Source organism: Equus asinus, chromosome 17 (genome assembly GCF_041296235.1).
Source record: "Equus asinus isolate D_3611 breed Donkey chromosome 17, EquAss-T2T_v2, whole genome shotgun sequence".
NCBI lineage: Eukaryota > Metazoa > Chordata > Mammalia > Perissodactyla > Equidae > Equus > Equus asinus.
Genome location: NC_091806.1, coordinates 50925733 through 50941682, shown reverse-complemented (window position 1 = coordinate 50941682; position 15950 = coordinate 50925733). Strand labels below are relative to the sequence as shown.

The following is a 15950-nucleotide window of genomic DNA, read 5'->3' as shown; positions in this document are numbered from 1 at the left end:
AGGGCACGATGTGTGTAATTCTGATGTGGAGACGTTTTGTTACTTGGGCTGGGCTCCTTCTGGGAGCTCTCTGCCAGCTGTTTTAGATTTAAAGAAAGGACTCTGTCTTGCCTTCCAGGCCCCCATTGAGGTTTGGAACTCTCCAGCTTAACTTTTCGGTGTTATAAAGGTTCTTTCTTTTCTTCTGAAAACCCACCCCAAGTGCCAGGGCACTGAGCTGACTATTGCGTCACACCTGCTTGTTTACCAATAAGGCAGGCAGGAAGGTAGGTCTCAAGGGGCCAGGAGAGGATGTCCAAGGCCCTGAGGCCCAGGTGGTCCGAGCGAGTCTGAGGGGCCGCTCTCGGGGGCCAGCTCTTCTTAGGATGCAGCCTGCTCCCTCCTTTGGGCAGGTTGGTAATCTGCCCCCCCGGTGACACTGGCAATAAGCCTTCCCACTGTGCCTGCTCATGAGTCGCTTTCCGGGCAGCAGTGTCTGTGCCCAGCCTCCAGCCACTGGTGGTGGGGTCGGCCTGCTTCAAAGGCCCTGGGAGCCATAGAACGAAGGTCCCAGGCTGTGTGTTTGCTTTCTGAAGTGCCCACTCCTCCTCGTGGGGGCGGCCTCCTTTCCTACAGGCTCTTTGGTGCTGGAAAGGAGGGAGAGAGCCGCCACTCAGAAAAGTGTGGCAGGCAGGCGCGCGCCTCCTTCTTGTAGGGCAAGACGACAGCAGTTTATTCTGGATTTCTTCCCGAGAGTGCTCCCCGCGGGCATGAGGCTGACCAGGAACAGCTCCTACACCCTGACCCTGACTAGGTGCTGCCCTGACCAGTCCTTCCTGGCACCTCTGCTATTCCAGGTACAGTGTTAATTTGGGAGCACAGGGCACAAGCTGGACTCCTGGTGACTCTGTGTTGGTAACAAGAGGGCATCAAGGAGGTGGCTTTGTCCCACTCGGCACTCCTGGCCTGGGTGGGCCAGGCCCCCTGGCTTGGTCCAGTTGTGCATTTGCTGCCGTTGCAGGCGTTTGTAGATGTCTGAGTGTGAGGAAGTATGTGGGGGCGCCCGTGCTCCAGGGGCGGCTTCTTCTTTGGTGTTGGGCCACCATGGAGAGTCTCACTCGCTGTCGGAACTGCTTGCTGCTGCCAATGTGGGTGCTGCTGCTCTGCACTCGTGGGCATTGTTGGCTAAGCATCCTGTCACAGCCGGGAGGAGCACTAGGGGACATCGCTCAGCTGGTTGGTGCCTGGGGGCTGCCGTGTTTCCGTCTCCAGGGTGGAGCAGGGCTCTTGTTTGCGGGTCACTGGACCATGGCAAAGGTTTAATACTCTGCACGGCGACCAGCAGATGTCACGTGAGGTGACAGTGCTAGCACAAGTGGTCATGCAGGACATCTAGGCAGGGGTGAGGCAGGCGGCCCGGCGGCTCTTTGGCAGCCTGACTGCAGTGCTGTCAGCTGAGCCCTGCGCTTGCATCCAGCTCCTGTCCAGGCCTCTCTCGATCTCTCTGCCTCTCCGTCCCCTTGCTGTGACCCAGCTGCCTACTCACCCAGCCCCAGCTCCAGGGCATTTCCGATCACGGCTCACCTACATAAGCCCTTCAGGGCTCTTCCGCCTGCCTCCAGACAGACCCAAACCTGGCCTAGCTGCCCCATCCTCAGCCCTTGCACAGCTCTCTTGGTGGGGAGGTTTTAGAGAGCCCCCTGGTCTCTGTACACTCCCCTTTCCAGGGGTCTGCACATGCTGTTCCCCTAAAAGACTGTCCTCTTCCTTGCCCACCTAAGCCCCGCATCCCTTGGGCCTCACTCATCCCAGACCCTTCCCCACAGCCTGTTGGGGTCAGACACTCATGGGTGCCAAGACCTTGCACTTCACAGCCATGGTTTGGGGCTGTGGTGGGCTCGCTCACACCCTACCCTGAGTACCTTAGTACACCTTTGTACACCCTTGTTGAGTGAGTGAAGGGCGCACACAGGCAGGGCCTATGAGATGGGCAGGGAGCTCGCGCTCTCTGTCTCTCACACGTGCACACACACACATAAATGATGCGTGCTCCTCTTGTACAGGGAGCCCCTGTGAGGGTCCCTGAGGAGGTGGCCCCGTTTTCCAGTGAGTAAGCTGACACACAGAGCAGCACTCTGGCCTGAGGCCACACAGCAGGTGTCGGGGAGCCAGGTGGACCCTGGGAAGCCCAGCACTGCCACATGGTCACGTTCTGTTTAGTGCTCAGGGCGCCAGGGGCTGCCTTGGTCCCTCTGCTGGGGCACCCTTGACCTGGCCACACATGAAATGCCTCTAAAAGGTGTTTGCTCATGGAACAATCTCCAAGGGATCAGAACTAACCAGCGTTTGCTTTTCAAAGTCAGATGTGCCAGAGCCAGCAGGTCATGCAGCGGGGCGAGGGCCTCCCCTACATTGGTGAGGAGCACACATGCTTTCCTGTCCAACAAGTCGCTCTGCAGCTGGAGGGGTCTGCAGACCCTCGTGAGGCTGTTGTTTATCCCAGAGCTGAGCTGTGAGGCCTTCCTCCCTCTGGCAGTCACTGAGGCCCCTGGCCATGGTGGTCCGGAGGACAGGCATTGGTGATGGGCCTGTGGGGCCTCAGCCCAGTGGTGTACAGAATGCACGTGCATTGGGATGGGGGCTGGGGTTTTAGTTGCCTGGCAGCAGAGCCCTGATGGGCAGGCGGGTTGGGCTCTTCTCCTGAGTGGCCACATCAAAAAGGCATTCTCCTGTTCTTTCTTCCTTGTTTAATTCCAGTGGGTCTGCCCCCCTCCCTCAGTACATGTTTCTTTAGTGCCCACTGGGTGCGGGTGCACTTCAAAGTGAGGAATGTGGGATGAAGAAGCAGCACAACCCTGGCCCTGCGTTCTGGCATTTCTTGAGGGGCAGGGATCCACCAGTGCAGCTCTCAGCAGCTAAGACTGCCTGGCACAGACTGGCATGTCCTCCACACTTGTCGAGGAAAGGAAGGGATGGAGCCGTGAGCCAGACACTGGACAGCACCCTCACGTCGCTCTCTGTCACTTACCACATTTGCAGTTAGCAGTTAATGTTCCTTCTGTTATGGCTGTGCCTGGATCTCCCATCCTGGGGAAGGCAGTGAGTATAGACAGATAACTGCACGAGGGGCTGACTGCAGCGACAGAGAAGTGTCTGGTGATGCTGGCTCGGTGTGGAAAGAGCAGTTGGGGGCACCCGGTGGTGTCCTGCCCAGGCCCTGTCACTGCAGTCCCTGTGAGGGGCACTGTGGGGTCGAGGCCTCTACTGGAAGCAGGGGAGGGGACAGACGTCTAGAGGAGCGTGGAAAGGGCACTGGGGAGCTGTGGGAGCGAGCGAGGCCACAGGGCAGCTCAGGAGGTAGCAGTGTGCAGGTGTGCTGGCAGGACACGCAGGGTGGGGCTCGCAGGCGAGGCTGCAGGCTCTCAGAGCAGTGGTCGTGAAAGTACGCCCTGCCTGGTCCCTGTGCCTGCTGGCTCTCTCAGCTGGGTGCAGGTCGCACTTTAGATGGACAGTGCACCTTTCTCTGGGGACCCCTTACCTGCTGTGGCCACGGGGGCCATGGCCAGAGCTCCATGGGATGCGCCTGAGAAGCAGGAGTGCAGCCTGGCCCCGGGCAGGTGCTGTGGACCACCAGCGCCCCCTGCTGCAGCTGCTGCCCCCGGCGTTGGTGTGGCCGTTTCAGGGGTGTGCTTCTCTTCTAGCCAGGCCTGTGGGTTTACCATTGTCATCACTGTTTGTGTGCGTGATTGAGCACCTGGGGAGCATCATGGGGACAGAACGTACTCTAGAGGTTGCTATGGAATGATGGGTTACAGCTGGGGAGTGTCCACCTTGACTGATGTTCCTGGCCCCAGAGAGTCCGTGATTAGAGCCTGTGGCCCTGAGCTTGACGGAGCCTCAGCCCCGGAGGAGCCCACAGCCCCACAGCTGAGAGCTGTCATCCACCCTGGATGCTGTTCTCGAACCACAGGGCATGGGGCATGGAGAAGGAATAACTTTGGAGAAGGAAGACAGGTTTTTGGTTGGTTGGTGGTTGTGGTTCGCCTTCTTTCTCCACCTGCCTGTGAGTTCTCTCTGCTTTAAGAGCTGCTTTCTGGACCTCGTGCTAATTTAGAGTTTCATTCATTCCTGCGTGCGTTCAGTGAATGTTGACTGCCCTCCCATCCCATTCTTGGTGCTGGAAATATAGTCAGCAAAACAAGACCCCTGCCCTTAGAGACCCTCCACCTAACGGAAGAGATTGCCCTGCCTGAGGCTTGCTGACGGCTGGGTAGAGGAGGGACGCAGGGCAGGGTGATGGGTGAGCACTGCGTTCACGATAGGACAGTCGGGAAGGCCTCCTTGATAAGCTGCAGTCTGATCCAGAGACCTGCAGGATGCAAGTGACTGGGCTGTGTGAGTGTCTGAGGAAGACTGTTCAGCCAGAGCCAAGAGCTAGTGCAGGAGCCCGAGGCAGGAACAGCAGGAGATGGGCAGGGCTGTAGCGAGGTCAGCTTGAGGGAGGGGGCCTAAAGGGCAGTCAAGGCTCCTGATAGGACTTGGGCTTATTCTCTGGGCGATGTGGAAGCACAGGGACTTCTGAGTGGAGGAGGGATGGATCTGAGCTATGTTTGAAGGATCACGCCCACAGTTCTGTGGAGAATTGGCTGGAGGGGGCAAGGGAGGAGGGAGGGAGACTTGTCGAGGCCACTTCAGTCCTCAGTGAGAGTGACTGGGGCTGTGGCCAGGGTGGACAGGTGGGAAGACACCCATCTGGATGTGCTCTGTCGATAGGGCCATGAGGATCACTGATGGGTGGATGTGGGTATGGGAGGGGTGTTAGGAGGACTCGAGGCTTCCCGGGGAACTGGGAGGACAGAGCAAGTGCCTCCTGAGTTGGGGAGGACAGCAGGAGGGCCGCTCTGGAGGGGCTGGCTGAGTTTGAGGTGCCTGTCAGAGTCCTGATGGCGGGCAGGTGGGCAGCTGGATAGGAGTTGAGCAAGGGGGCGTCATAGAAGTTGTCTGTAAGTCTCTGCTGCGGTGTGCTTGACACACAATGACTGCACATGTATAAAGGTTCGGTTTAGTACACATTGACGTGCGTCTACACCAGGAAGCCATCACGGCAGTCAAGGACATGGACATATCATCGCACCAGAAGTTTCCTCGTGCCTTTTTGTGGCTCTTCTTTCTTGCCCCTCCTCACCCTCTGCCCTGCTCCAGGCAACCACTGGCGTGCTTCTGTCGTTACAGGTTAGTGCCATTTTCTGGAAGTTTGAATGAGTAACATCATGCAGTGTGAGCTCGTTTTCCACTCAGCTTGGTGACGTTGTTGCAAGTGTCTGGAGGCCTCTCCTGTCTCTTGCCAAGTAGGATTCCACGGTGACAGGCCTCGGTCTGTCCGTTGGCTGGTGGCCACCTGTGTTGTTTCCGGATTTTGACCGTTATTGATGAAGCTGGTCTGAACGCTGTGTGCAGGGTTTGTATAGACACGTGCTTTCTCTTCTCTTCAGAGTGGATTGCCTGGTCCCACGATATGTGTATGTTTAATATTTTAAGAAATGGCCGATTTGTGTTCTACTATGATTGTGCCCTTTTGCATTTGCACTAACGCGTCAGGGTGCCACATTGTCCTCTTTGTCAGTGCTGGGCATGCACGGGCCCTGGGCCTGTAGCTGTTCTCGTGGGCATGAGCACTCCTTGCAGTTTCAGCCTGCGTTTCTTTGTCATGTGATCTCGAGGGACTCTTTTCTGCTGACTTTGCTCTTCTGCAGTGAAGGGTCTCTTCAGACCTTCCACTGTCTGCAGTTGTTGTTGAGTTGTAAAAGGTCAGTAAGTATTCGAGATGCAAGTCCTCTATCACATATATGTTTTAAAAAGATGTCCCCAGCCTGGGACTTGTTCTCCAAGCACCCTTTTCAAGGTCACTTTTCCCCTGTTTCATTTTGGATGGCTTCTATTGCCGTATCTTCAAGTTTGCTATCTTTGATTTCAAGGTGTTCAATCTGCTGTTAATCCTCTCCAGAGTATTTTTCAAACTCAGATATTTTAGTTTCTATGTCTAGAAGTTCAATTTGGATCTTTAAAAAACTCTTACATATCTCTGTTTAACATGTCCAGTGTTTCCTCTAGCTTCTGGAACAGATGGAATACAGTTACAATGACTTTTTAATGCCATTGTCTTGTAATTCTGTCATCTGGCCGTTTTTGATTTTTTTCCAATCTATTAATTTGACTCCTCATAATAGATTGCATTTTCTTCCTTCCTTGAAGCCTTGGTAATTTCTGATTAAATGTAAGATATTGTGAACTTTGCCTTGTTTTGTGCTGGATATTTTTGTATGTCTGTGAGGGTTCTTGAGCTTTGTATCTTGGACTCGGTTTGGAAACGATTGATCCCTTTCAGCTCTTGTATTTGTTCTGTTTGGTGGGATTATGGCGATGCTTCATTATGGGCTCATTCTTCTCAGTACTGATGGAAACCTCTCAAGTACTCCTCCTGTGCCTGTAGATTGAGTTTTTCCACTCTGGCTGGTGGAGAAGGAGCTCTTCTAGCCCTGTGTGAGCCTCGAGGACTGTCTCTGTGATCTTCCCTGGTGTTTCCTCCATCCCTTGAGGGATTTCCTTGCACGCACACCTGACCAGTGCTCAGCAGGGACCTGATGAGTCCCCTCAGCACATCTGTGGAGCTCTCTTTCCTCTTGGTGCACTGACCCCTGACCCCTGATGCACTGCCACTGTCCCTGACCTCTGGCTGCTTTGGGCTCCCCAGCCCTTCCTGCTGTGCAGAACACCCCAGGCAAGAGCTGGGCTGTCCATCTCCCCTTGTTTGTTTCTCATGGGACCTCTGTGCTTTGTTTACTGTTGCTCAGTGTCTTGAAAACTGTCACCCATTTTGTCCAATGTCCTGTTGCTTCAAGCAGGAGGTAGAATCTGGTCCCTGTTGCTCCATCTTGCCTGGGAATAGATGTCCCAACTGGAAGTTTTGTTGGGAGAACTTTCTGGTTTAAAAGGTTTCCTTGCTAAAGGTCCCAGTTGTTGCTCCCTGACTATATCATTCTTGTCACGTCCCTCTCCCGTTGTTTGACTGTGAAGTTTAAAGTCTGCACACACTTAGTAAAACTGAGGTTGTGTAATCGCTTCTGTTTCCCCGAGCTGCGTCGTATTTTGCTTTCTCCAGCTTGTGAAAGTGTTGGCTCCTTGGTGGTAGAGAAAGGCCACCCATAGTGCTGGGAGAGCCCTGGTTCCTTTGCTCCTTCCGTGGCAAGCCCAGTGCCATGTGCTGAGGGGCAGGATGTGTGCTGGCTGCTCCTAACTGTGATCCCGCTGAGCTGCTGCTGTGCCCCAGCTGGCCATCCAGTGGTCAAACTGCCGAGACCTGGCAGGGCTGCTAGGCTCCCACCCTGCCGTGGCTCAGGGTGCCACCACTGGAGCACCCGCACATGTCGGGACCGTGGGGGTCTGGGCCCTCCTTGGCAGCACAGGCAGGAAGCAGGACTGGCTCTGGTATGGCCAACTCCAGAGGGCACTCACCTCTCTCCTCCTACCTTTGGAGGAATCGAACTGCCTGGCAGGAGCAGAGGTGGGTGTGAGGAACCTGAGGATGTGCATCTTGTGGCCACTGAAAGATGAGTGTCTCAGAGACAGGTGCTCCACAGCCAGGCATGCCCTCCCTGCCCAGAAATTCCATGTAATTCCACTGACGTTGGTGCAGTGGTCACCTGTTGTTATAATTTAGACTTTCGTTTAAAAATAAACATGTGCTTTGAAAGGTTCTCATTTCCTGTTTTGTTGGGAAAGCTGACCATGTTAGCTGTCCAAGCAGGCACACTATGCTTGGAGGATGGCTGAGCTAGCATGCCTGTCCCCAGCCGCGAAACCCCCATGTGCCCGTGGACACCCTGCACAAGCTCCCACACTCACAGCCAGACACTCGCACAAGAGGAACAGCAGCAGCGTCTGGGTGAAATAGGAGGAGGAGGAATGCTTTCTGTCCCTCTTGATGGGATCTGAGGGCACGAGGCTCTTCTTACCAGACCTGGCGGAAGCTCTGACAGGAGGGGGTTGTGCACGGGTGAATCACGCTGCCACGTTAGCTTTTCCAGGGACGTCCCCATGGGACTGACCGAGGCGGTACACTGCAGGCACCTGCCCTCTCTGAGCTCCCGTTCATACCTGTGCACACACGCAGACACATGCACACACGCACTTCGTAAGTCCCAAGTGCTTGTACCTCTGTCGGTCACTTAGAAGAGAGCAGCTGTCGTCTGACATTGTACTGTTCTCATTGCCCTCTCAGGATCATCCCCACCCTGCTCCCTAGTCTGGGTCTTGGGGCTTGGCCATAAATCCCCACACTCAGGTCGCTCTGGCAGTTTAATGGGAGGGAACCCCAGAGCACTGGAGGAAAGGGGCTGGTGGAGGAGGTCGAGGCAACTCTTCCCGGGAAGCCTGTCTCCAGAGCAACCTGTGCTGAGCCTGTTTCTCTGATGGGGCCTGATTCACGCCCTGCCTTTAAGGGAAGAGGGTGGTGAGGGAGAGACTGTAGTGGATGTGCTGTTCAAAGCTGTGTTTCCAGTTGACACCAATACAACCCTCATTTTCCTGTTTTCTTTCCTTAACTCTCCAGCAGCCAAATTATTTTGAAGCAAGTTCTGGACATTGTATCATTTCGTCTGTAAATATTTCTGTGTGTACATAAAGGATAGGGATTATTTTCCTTAAATGTAAGACATCTCATTATCATACCAAAAGCAGTAAATTCTTAACATCGAGTTTTCAATCAATGTTCATGTTTCTCTAGTTTCTTTGCCTTTTTTCAGTGTTTGGATTCAAGTGAAGTCCTTGTGTTGCAATTAGTTGACAGATTTTTTAATTCTCTCTTTTAACTTTATATTTTGAAATAATTATAAACTTCACAAGAAATTGCAAAAACAGCACAGAGAATTCCATGTCCCCGTCAGCCAGCCCCTGAGTGGTGACATCTCACGCAATTGGAGGGTGAAGTCAGCCAGAGAGAGCTGTTAGCACAGTGCCGTTGACTAGGCTGCAGGCTTTATCCCATGAGTCTCTTAGTCCAAAGCCCCTTCTCTTTTATTTTCTTCCTTGGTCATTTCTTGATGAAACAGGGCAGCTTTTCCTGTGCCTGCATTTTGCTCATTGTGCCCTTATGATTAGTTTCTCATGTTCCTCTGTGTGTCCTGTAAGTTGGTAGCTGTACCTGGACACTGGCTAGATTGCATTCTTTTTATTTGGGGGCAATACTTCTTGGCGGTGGGGGTGTACTTCCAGGAGGAAGTGTGTCTTTTTTGGTTGTTTGCAGCCACTGTTGGCCGCCGCCTAGAATTGTTAATTCATTAGGAATTGCACCAAGGCATCCCTTCTTCATGTATTAGGTGGAATACTTCCATCAAGAAAATCTTCCCCTCTTAGACTAATCAGGTGCCTCAAAAGGCAGGATAAATTTTAAGTCCTTCCTTTCATTGACTAGCCTTCAAAATACACATCTGGTCTTTGCCATCCTCCAAAGGTAAACAACGAGGTGTTTTGTAAAAAGTAGGATTGGATGAAGGTTTAAACACCTTTGTGTTTGAAGCCATTGCTGATGTCCTTATTTGTACTTAAATTACCCCATCCTTGGCCAGGGACTTTCTTCAGTCTGGTCCCGAGTCCTGGTGACAAGGACCCTGTTGGCCTCGGGCAGCGAGGAGCAGACTTGGAATCCACCTTCAGGAGCCACCTGGCTGCTTGCAGAGGAGGTCGTGTGGAAGTCACATTGGCCCTCAAGCATGCTCTCGGCCTCTGAGCTGGGCATTGTTTCTTGCCTTTTCAGTGGACAGAGGTAGGGAAAGTGTGAGATAGAGTCCACTGTGAGCTCTTACGGTTACTTCAAAGCCAGGGTCAGGGCCTCACTCACCTTCATCTGCGTCTCCACACCGTGAGACCCTTCTCAGCTGTGCTGAACCCCTGCGCTCACCGCACCAGCCGCACCCGCGGAGGAGCACAGAAAACCGCCTGAGAGGTGCTTATGCAGTTTGGGGCCTTTGTGTGTATCCCATTGGGACGTCGTGTCGCCTTGCAGGCTGAGAGAGATACACAGGTTCGTTTGTTTCCTTTTACTTTGAATTTTTAGGAAGAGCCTTTTAAGTTTAATTTTGTTTTGTAATTATGTAAAGTGTTTATTCACATGGCTCCAAAGTCAGGTTTTAAAGCGAGATGTATTCAAAGAAGTCTCACTGCTGTTCCTTCCATCTATTTCCTCTCTTTTCCATAAGAAACTTATGGAGAAAGTATACTTTTCCTTCTGTTTTTAAAAATAAACAAAAACATTTAGACAGCAACAAAAAAACAAAGAGCCTGATGCAGAAACAGGCGAAGGACTTGAACAGGTGTTTCTCCAAAGAAGACGTAGGTGCTCGGCGTCACTGGTCATGAGGGAAATGCAAGCTGACACCACAGTGAGATGCCGCCTCACACCCGTCAGGATGGCTGCTCTCAAAACACAGAAAACGACAAGTGTTTCTTGTTGGAGGATGAGGAGAAATTGGGGTGTTGTGTGCTGTTGGTGGGGATGTAAATTTGTATAGCTACTGTGGAAAACAGGGTGGAGGTTCCTCCAAAAATTAAACTCACAATTACTGTGTGATCCAGCAATCCTACTTCTGGGTCTCTCCCCAGAAGAAGTGAAAGCAGGGTCTTCAAGACATACTGCACACCCGTGTTCACAGCAGCATTATTCACAGTAGCCAAGAGGTGGGAGCAAGCCAAGTGTCCACTGACGCATGATGGAGTGTATTTCATCAGCTGTTTCTTTTATAGTAGCGCTTCGTGTGTCCTAAGAAGTCCTCACCTTCTTTGAGCTTGGCAGAGACATCCTCCTCTGCTCGTTTTAGAAGCGCTGTGGTTTTTCTTTTATGCTTCAGTCTCTAATCTGTCTTGAATTGCCTTTGGTTATGGTGTGTGCTGGGGGCTGAGTTATTTTTCATATGGATTTTCAGTTTTCCCAGCACTGTTTATGGAAAACATAAACATCCTTTCCCCATAGAATTGATTTAACGCCTTGTTGAAGTTCACTTGACCATATAACTGTGGATCTGTTTCTGGACTTTATTGCGTTTTATTTATACATCTGTTTATATTGTCAGTAATATAATGTCTTGAATACTATGGCTTTAAAGTAAGTCTTGAAATCAGTGAGTCCAACAACTTGGTTCTTTTGCAGGATTGATTTAATTGTTCTAAGTCCTTTTGCATTTCCATATATGTGTCAGAATCATCCTGTCAATTTCTACAAAAAATTCTGCTGGAATTTTGATAGGATTGGGTTAAATCTTATTAAATTGGGAAAATTGACGTTGTAACAATACTGAGTCTTCTGATCTCTGACTGTGGTGAATTTCTTCATTTATTTATGTCTTTAGTTTCTCTCAGCAGTGCTTTGTACTTTTCAGTCAGATTTTTTATGGTTTTACTTAAATTTATTCTTAAAATTAAAAAATTCTATTGTAAATAACAGTTTTATAAATTATACTTTCTATTTTTTTGTTGCTAGTATATAGGAATAAAATTAGTTTTTGTGTATTGAGCTTGTGGTGTTGCTAAATTTACTTTTTAGCTCTAGGAGACTTTTTGCAGGTTCCCAGGATTTTGTGTGTATACAACCATGTTATTTCCCAAACAAGACGACCTTTTCCTTTGCAGTTTTCGTGTCTTTTGTTTCTGTCTCTGCCTCCTTGCCCCAGCTGAGGCTGGCGTCCAGTGCCGAGTGGAAACCCTGGGAGTGAGTGTCCCGCCTGTTCCTGATCCTCGGGAAAGGTTTTGGGTCTCAGCTGGATGCCTGCAATTGGCTGTAGACTCCTGTCTCGGTCCCTTTCTTGGCTGAGAACATTCTCTTCTACTCCTGGTTTGCCGAGAGTCTTTGTCAGTATTTTGCATGTACTGTTTATGCATCTGATTGAGATGATCATTCCCCTTTATTCTGTCAATGCGGTGGATCATACTGACTGGTTTTCAGATGTTGGCTAAGCTTGGATTCCTGGGGTGAGCCTCCCTTGGTTATGGTCTGTTATTCTTTTTATATGTTACTGGATTCAGTTTGCCGGTGTTTTCTTAGGGAATTTTGTGTCTGTGTTCGTGAAGGATATTGTTCTGTAATTTTCCCTGTCTTGTCATGCTCTTATTTTGCCCTCATTGAATTAGTTAGGTAGTGCCTCCTCCCCGTCTCTTTCCTGAAAGCATGTGTGTAATTACGGTCTTTAACCTTCTCAAGTGAAAGGAATCAGCCTTCTTGGAGAAGTGCTGGTTCTAGGACCAGGGCAGGGAATAGAACAAGACAAGCCTAGAAGCTCCTTCGAGTGCTCAGTCATTCCAGCTGCCTGGCCGGCCACGTCCTCCCATCTCAGGGCTTCATGTCTCACCTGTCAGGGCTGCATGGCATCCCGTTGGGGTCTGTGCCCTGGACAGGTGGTGGGAGAGTGTGGTTCCTGAGTTCTTGTTGACACCCAGCTGGCCGTGGGGATGCTGTGCTTCGAGGGCAGAGGGCCTTTGTGCCTGGTCTTCCCGGGTGGGGGAGCTCTGCTGGTGGTGCTCAGCTGTGCCCGGCAGAGGTAGCCTCTCCCTGTTGTGTGTTGAGGTGTCCTCTCTGTGGTCTAGAGTTGCTCCTGCAGAGTTGGGTTGAGCCTGGGCAGAGGAAAAGGTAAGCGGGGCCCTTAGTGGGATGTGGCCTCAGGGGCGGACGGCAGGGCTAAGGCTGGGGCCTGCGGGAAGCAGGGCAGGATATGGGCATGGGGACCTGGCAGACCTGTGGCCGTGCTCCTGACCAGGGGGGCCTCTCAGCGTGGGGACATGCCACCCTGTACTGACAGTGAGCCATCACTGTCACTGTGGTCAGAACTGAGACACCAGGGCTGAGCAGAATGTCATACCAGAAGTTTCATTTTTCAGTACTTTGTGGTCTCCTGTGTGTGGACCAGCTGTGAAGAAGGCCTTGGCCATGCAACTTCTTGCACCCCCACAGGAAGGTGCTCTGGGCGTTTCCGTCAGGGTCTGCTGTCCTCAGCAGCTGTGGGAGCAGCCTCTGCCCAGTGGCAGCTCAGTACCTGCTCTAGACGCCCTGGAAGCTGGCTGTCCTTGTCCTTCCAAGTCTGTCCGAACGGAGGTGTGTCTGCTGCCCGGCCAGGGGCACCCTGCCTGCTGGTTTCTTGTCTTGGAGAGGCTGGGGTCAGGCGAGGGGTGTGTACCAGCCCCAGGACACTGGGCAGAGCTGCTGCCTGCTCAGAAGAGCTTTCCCGGCCATGTCAGAGGGCTTTACGGTGCCACCCTGGGTCCTTCCCGTGGGCTGTCCCGTGCCCACAGCAGTGGCCTTGCCCCACACCAGCGCCCGTGCGGCGCCACTTTGAAAAGGCAGTTCAGACACTCCTCTCTCACTTCACCAGACTTGGCCGGCCTTCGCCTGTCAAAGGAGCAGCTGTTTGTTCCTGCCTGGCTGGGCTGGTTGGCCAGAGAGCCCTTCCTTCCCCCCCGCGTGTCCTTATTGGCTGCCGTCGGCAGGCCCCAGTCAGGGCTGCCCAGCGAGGGAAGGAAGGAGGGCCGTCCCAAGCCGTGGCTCCCAGTTTCCCTCCCCACCCCTGCGCTGCCCCATCATGCTTGGAGACCACAGTGGTCTCCCCGCAGACCGAGCTCTGCTCAGCCAGCCCCCCAAAACTGGACTCCGCTGCAAAATGGTGCTTCAGGCAGTCGGCAAAGTACTCAGGTGACCACGGTTGGGGGGCAGCGGTGGAGGTTGTCTGACTGTCCCTAGACCACCCATGGGTCAGGCTGGGGGGAGTGGCTGTAGGTGTTGTCTGCGTCGATCACATTCCCGGGTCAAGTCGCTATCGTGGGGCATGCAGCTTCCTCTGGGGGCCCCGGAGCGTGATGGGCTCAGGGAGCCTGATTTGGTCAGGAACTTTGTTTGGAGGGAGTTTTCCCTAAATGCCTACACTTCCTGCGCTGGTGCTCGTGTCAGGGAGCTCTCCCTGTGAGAGATGTGGCCCAAGAGGGTCTGGTGAGAACACGGCCCACTTGTGACCATCTCCGTCTTTCTGGCTAACATGTCTTATGACCACAGCCATCCTGCCTTGTCGCCTCCCAAGCCCACTGGACAGGCCCTTCACCACTGGCAGGGTGTATAGCCTGTTGTCTGTGGCAGGGTGACCAGAGCCTGTCCACGAGTTGCCCCATCTGGAGAATTGATGTGGGCCCCTGCGGTCTGCTGTGGGGCGTGTTGCGGAAAAGCCGATTCTGATGTCCGGCTCTTCCACCTGACCTGCTGCAGCAGGGCCTCCATGTACCACACACAGGCTGAGAGACCTTCTGCAGCACTGTTTCTGTCTCAGGAGAAGTGTCTTTCAGGAGTGCAGGAGAGTGTGTGTGCGCACACGTGTGTGTGGAGGGCGGGGGGCAGGGCATGCTCCGCAGCTGCAGAGGCAGGCTCCTTGGGCCCACAGAGGGGGGCTCCCTGTGGGCCACAGCTCAGCCCCAGCAGTCATCGCTCAGAGGTGTCACAGCTTAGACTCAAATCCAGTTTCCTTCAACGTAATAGTCTTGTATTTGCCTGTCATTTCAGTGGGTCATGCTTTTTAAAATGAAAGTGAGTATCTCTTGCTTTTCCACTTCTGTCTTTAATCATAACCACATCAGCAAGCCTCTTGGTGCGGGTCTGAGATGAGGGCCAAGCCCGACTAGTGGTAGTCCTCGTGGAGTGATTGCTGGGTTCTACAACCTCCAGCCGTCTCTGGGCACCTCTGCTTTCCGCCTTCCTCTTCCACAGGGTCCTTCCCCACCGCAGGCTGCCTGCGAGCCCCACAGGAAGGACTCAGAGGAGTTGAAGTGGTAAGCAGGGCTCTGCCCTGTGGCCTGCCGGGTCTGTGATGTGATGTGACAGGGAGGCTTGTTGGCGGAACTCTTCTCCAGGTGTCGGTTCAAATCAGGCATGGTGACCATCGTCGACAGTGTGTGGAGGACCATGTAGTGTGTGTGTGAGTGCTCGTGTGTTCACTCCTCTGAGCGTGCATGCCTGTGTGCATGGAGGGAGAGGGCTGAACGCTGAAACAGGCTCCGCGAAGACGGGAGGCAGGACTGCCCCTGTGAGCTGGCATGTGACTGCAGAAGTCCAGCCGGCCTGTGGGAGAGGAACGGCCGAGGCCGTCCTCCCTGGCAAAGGTGATGTTTCAGCCAGGTGTCAGAGGAAGGGCAGCGCATTTCACAGGCAGAGCGTGGGGGTGAAGCGTGCTCTGAGCAGAGTGCCCCATCGAGGCTGAGATTCTGGGTCAGCAGCACCTGGTGTGCCAGGGCATTGGGTCCAGGGTGTCTGCCTGCCTTTCTCAGTTGGCATTGGCTCTTTCCCTCTCAATGGGTCTCTTATTTTGCAGGGGACACAAAGGCTTGTGAAAGCATGCTTTGTTTGGGGGTGCTGACTGCCAGGCAGTTAAACCCACAAGAGAAATGACCTGCATGTCCCTCTCTGCACTGCCTGGCTGGCCACAGCCTGTGGGGATCTGACTGGATCCAGCAGGGGTCCTGTTGGGGGGGTCTTCCAACCCTCAGCTTCCCAGGCTCTGTGACAGGAAGGGGGTGTGGCAGCGCCAGGACCAGTTACGATGGGGGAGGACGTGGTCCAGGCGGGCATCTCCCGGTGTCACAAGTGCAGTTTCAGGCCCACATGGGCCCGCTGCATCAGGAACTTGGTTGGGTGCCCTGTGTTTTCACCAGCCCTGGGGGCGGGATGTTCACAGAAGATGAGAGCCCTAGGTCAGGGTCCCATTCATGTCTGGCCTGCTGTGCTGTGGGGGTGACAGGGCTGACCCTGTAGCAGCCCAGGGTGTGGCCTGCACAGCCCTGTCAGTGATTCCCCTGCCCAGCCTGTGCCCTTGTCACCTTCCCCAGGAAGGTCGGTAAAGGCTGGACCTTGGGCTGTGTGTGTGTGGGCCTGGGCACAGGAGCTGAACTGCTGA

The 15950-nt window shown here is 53.3% G+C and overlaps 1 protein-coding gene across 4 annotated transcripts in view; it reads left to right on the top strand.

Annotated features, from left to right (window-relative positions):
• Positions 1–15950, top strand: part of MOB2 (MOB kinase activator 2) — a 63595-nt gene that overhangs the window by 33120 nt on the left and 14525 nt on the right. Inside the window, exon 1 of one of the 4 annotated variants that reach the window (XM_070488530.1) lies at positions 11927–11997. The exons of 2 other annotated variants lie outside the window; for them this stretch is intronic. In XM_070488530.1, coding sequence (XP_070344631.1) covers positions 11942–11997 — 56 coding nt within the window. In that variant the 5' untranslated portion in view covers positions 11927–11941. Of the gene's footprint in view, positions 1–11926; positions 11998–13516; positions 13709–15950 lie in introns of those variants that run through there. One more of the 4 variants, XM_014832003.3, reaches the window with a different exon arrangement.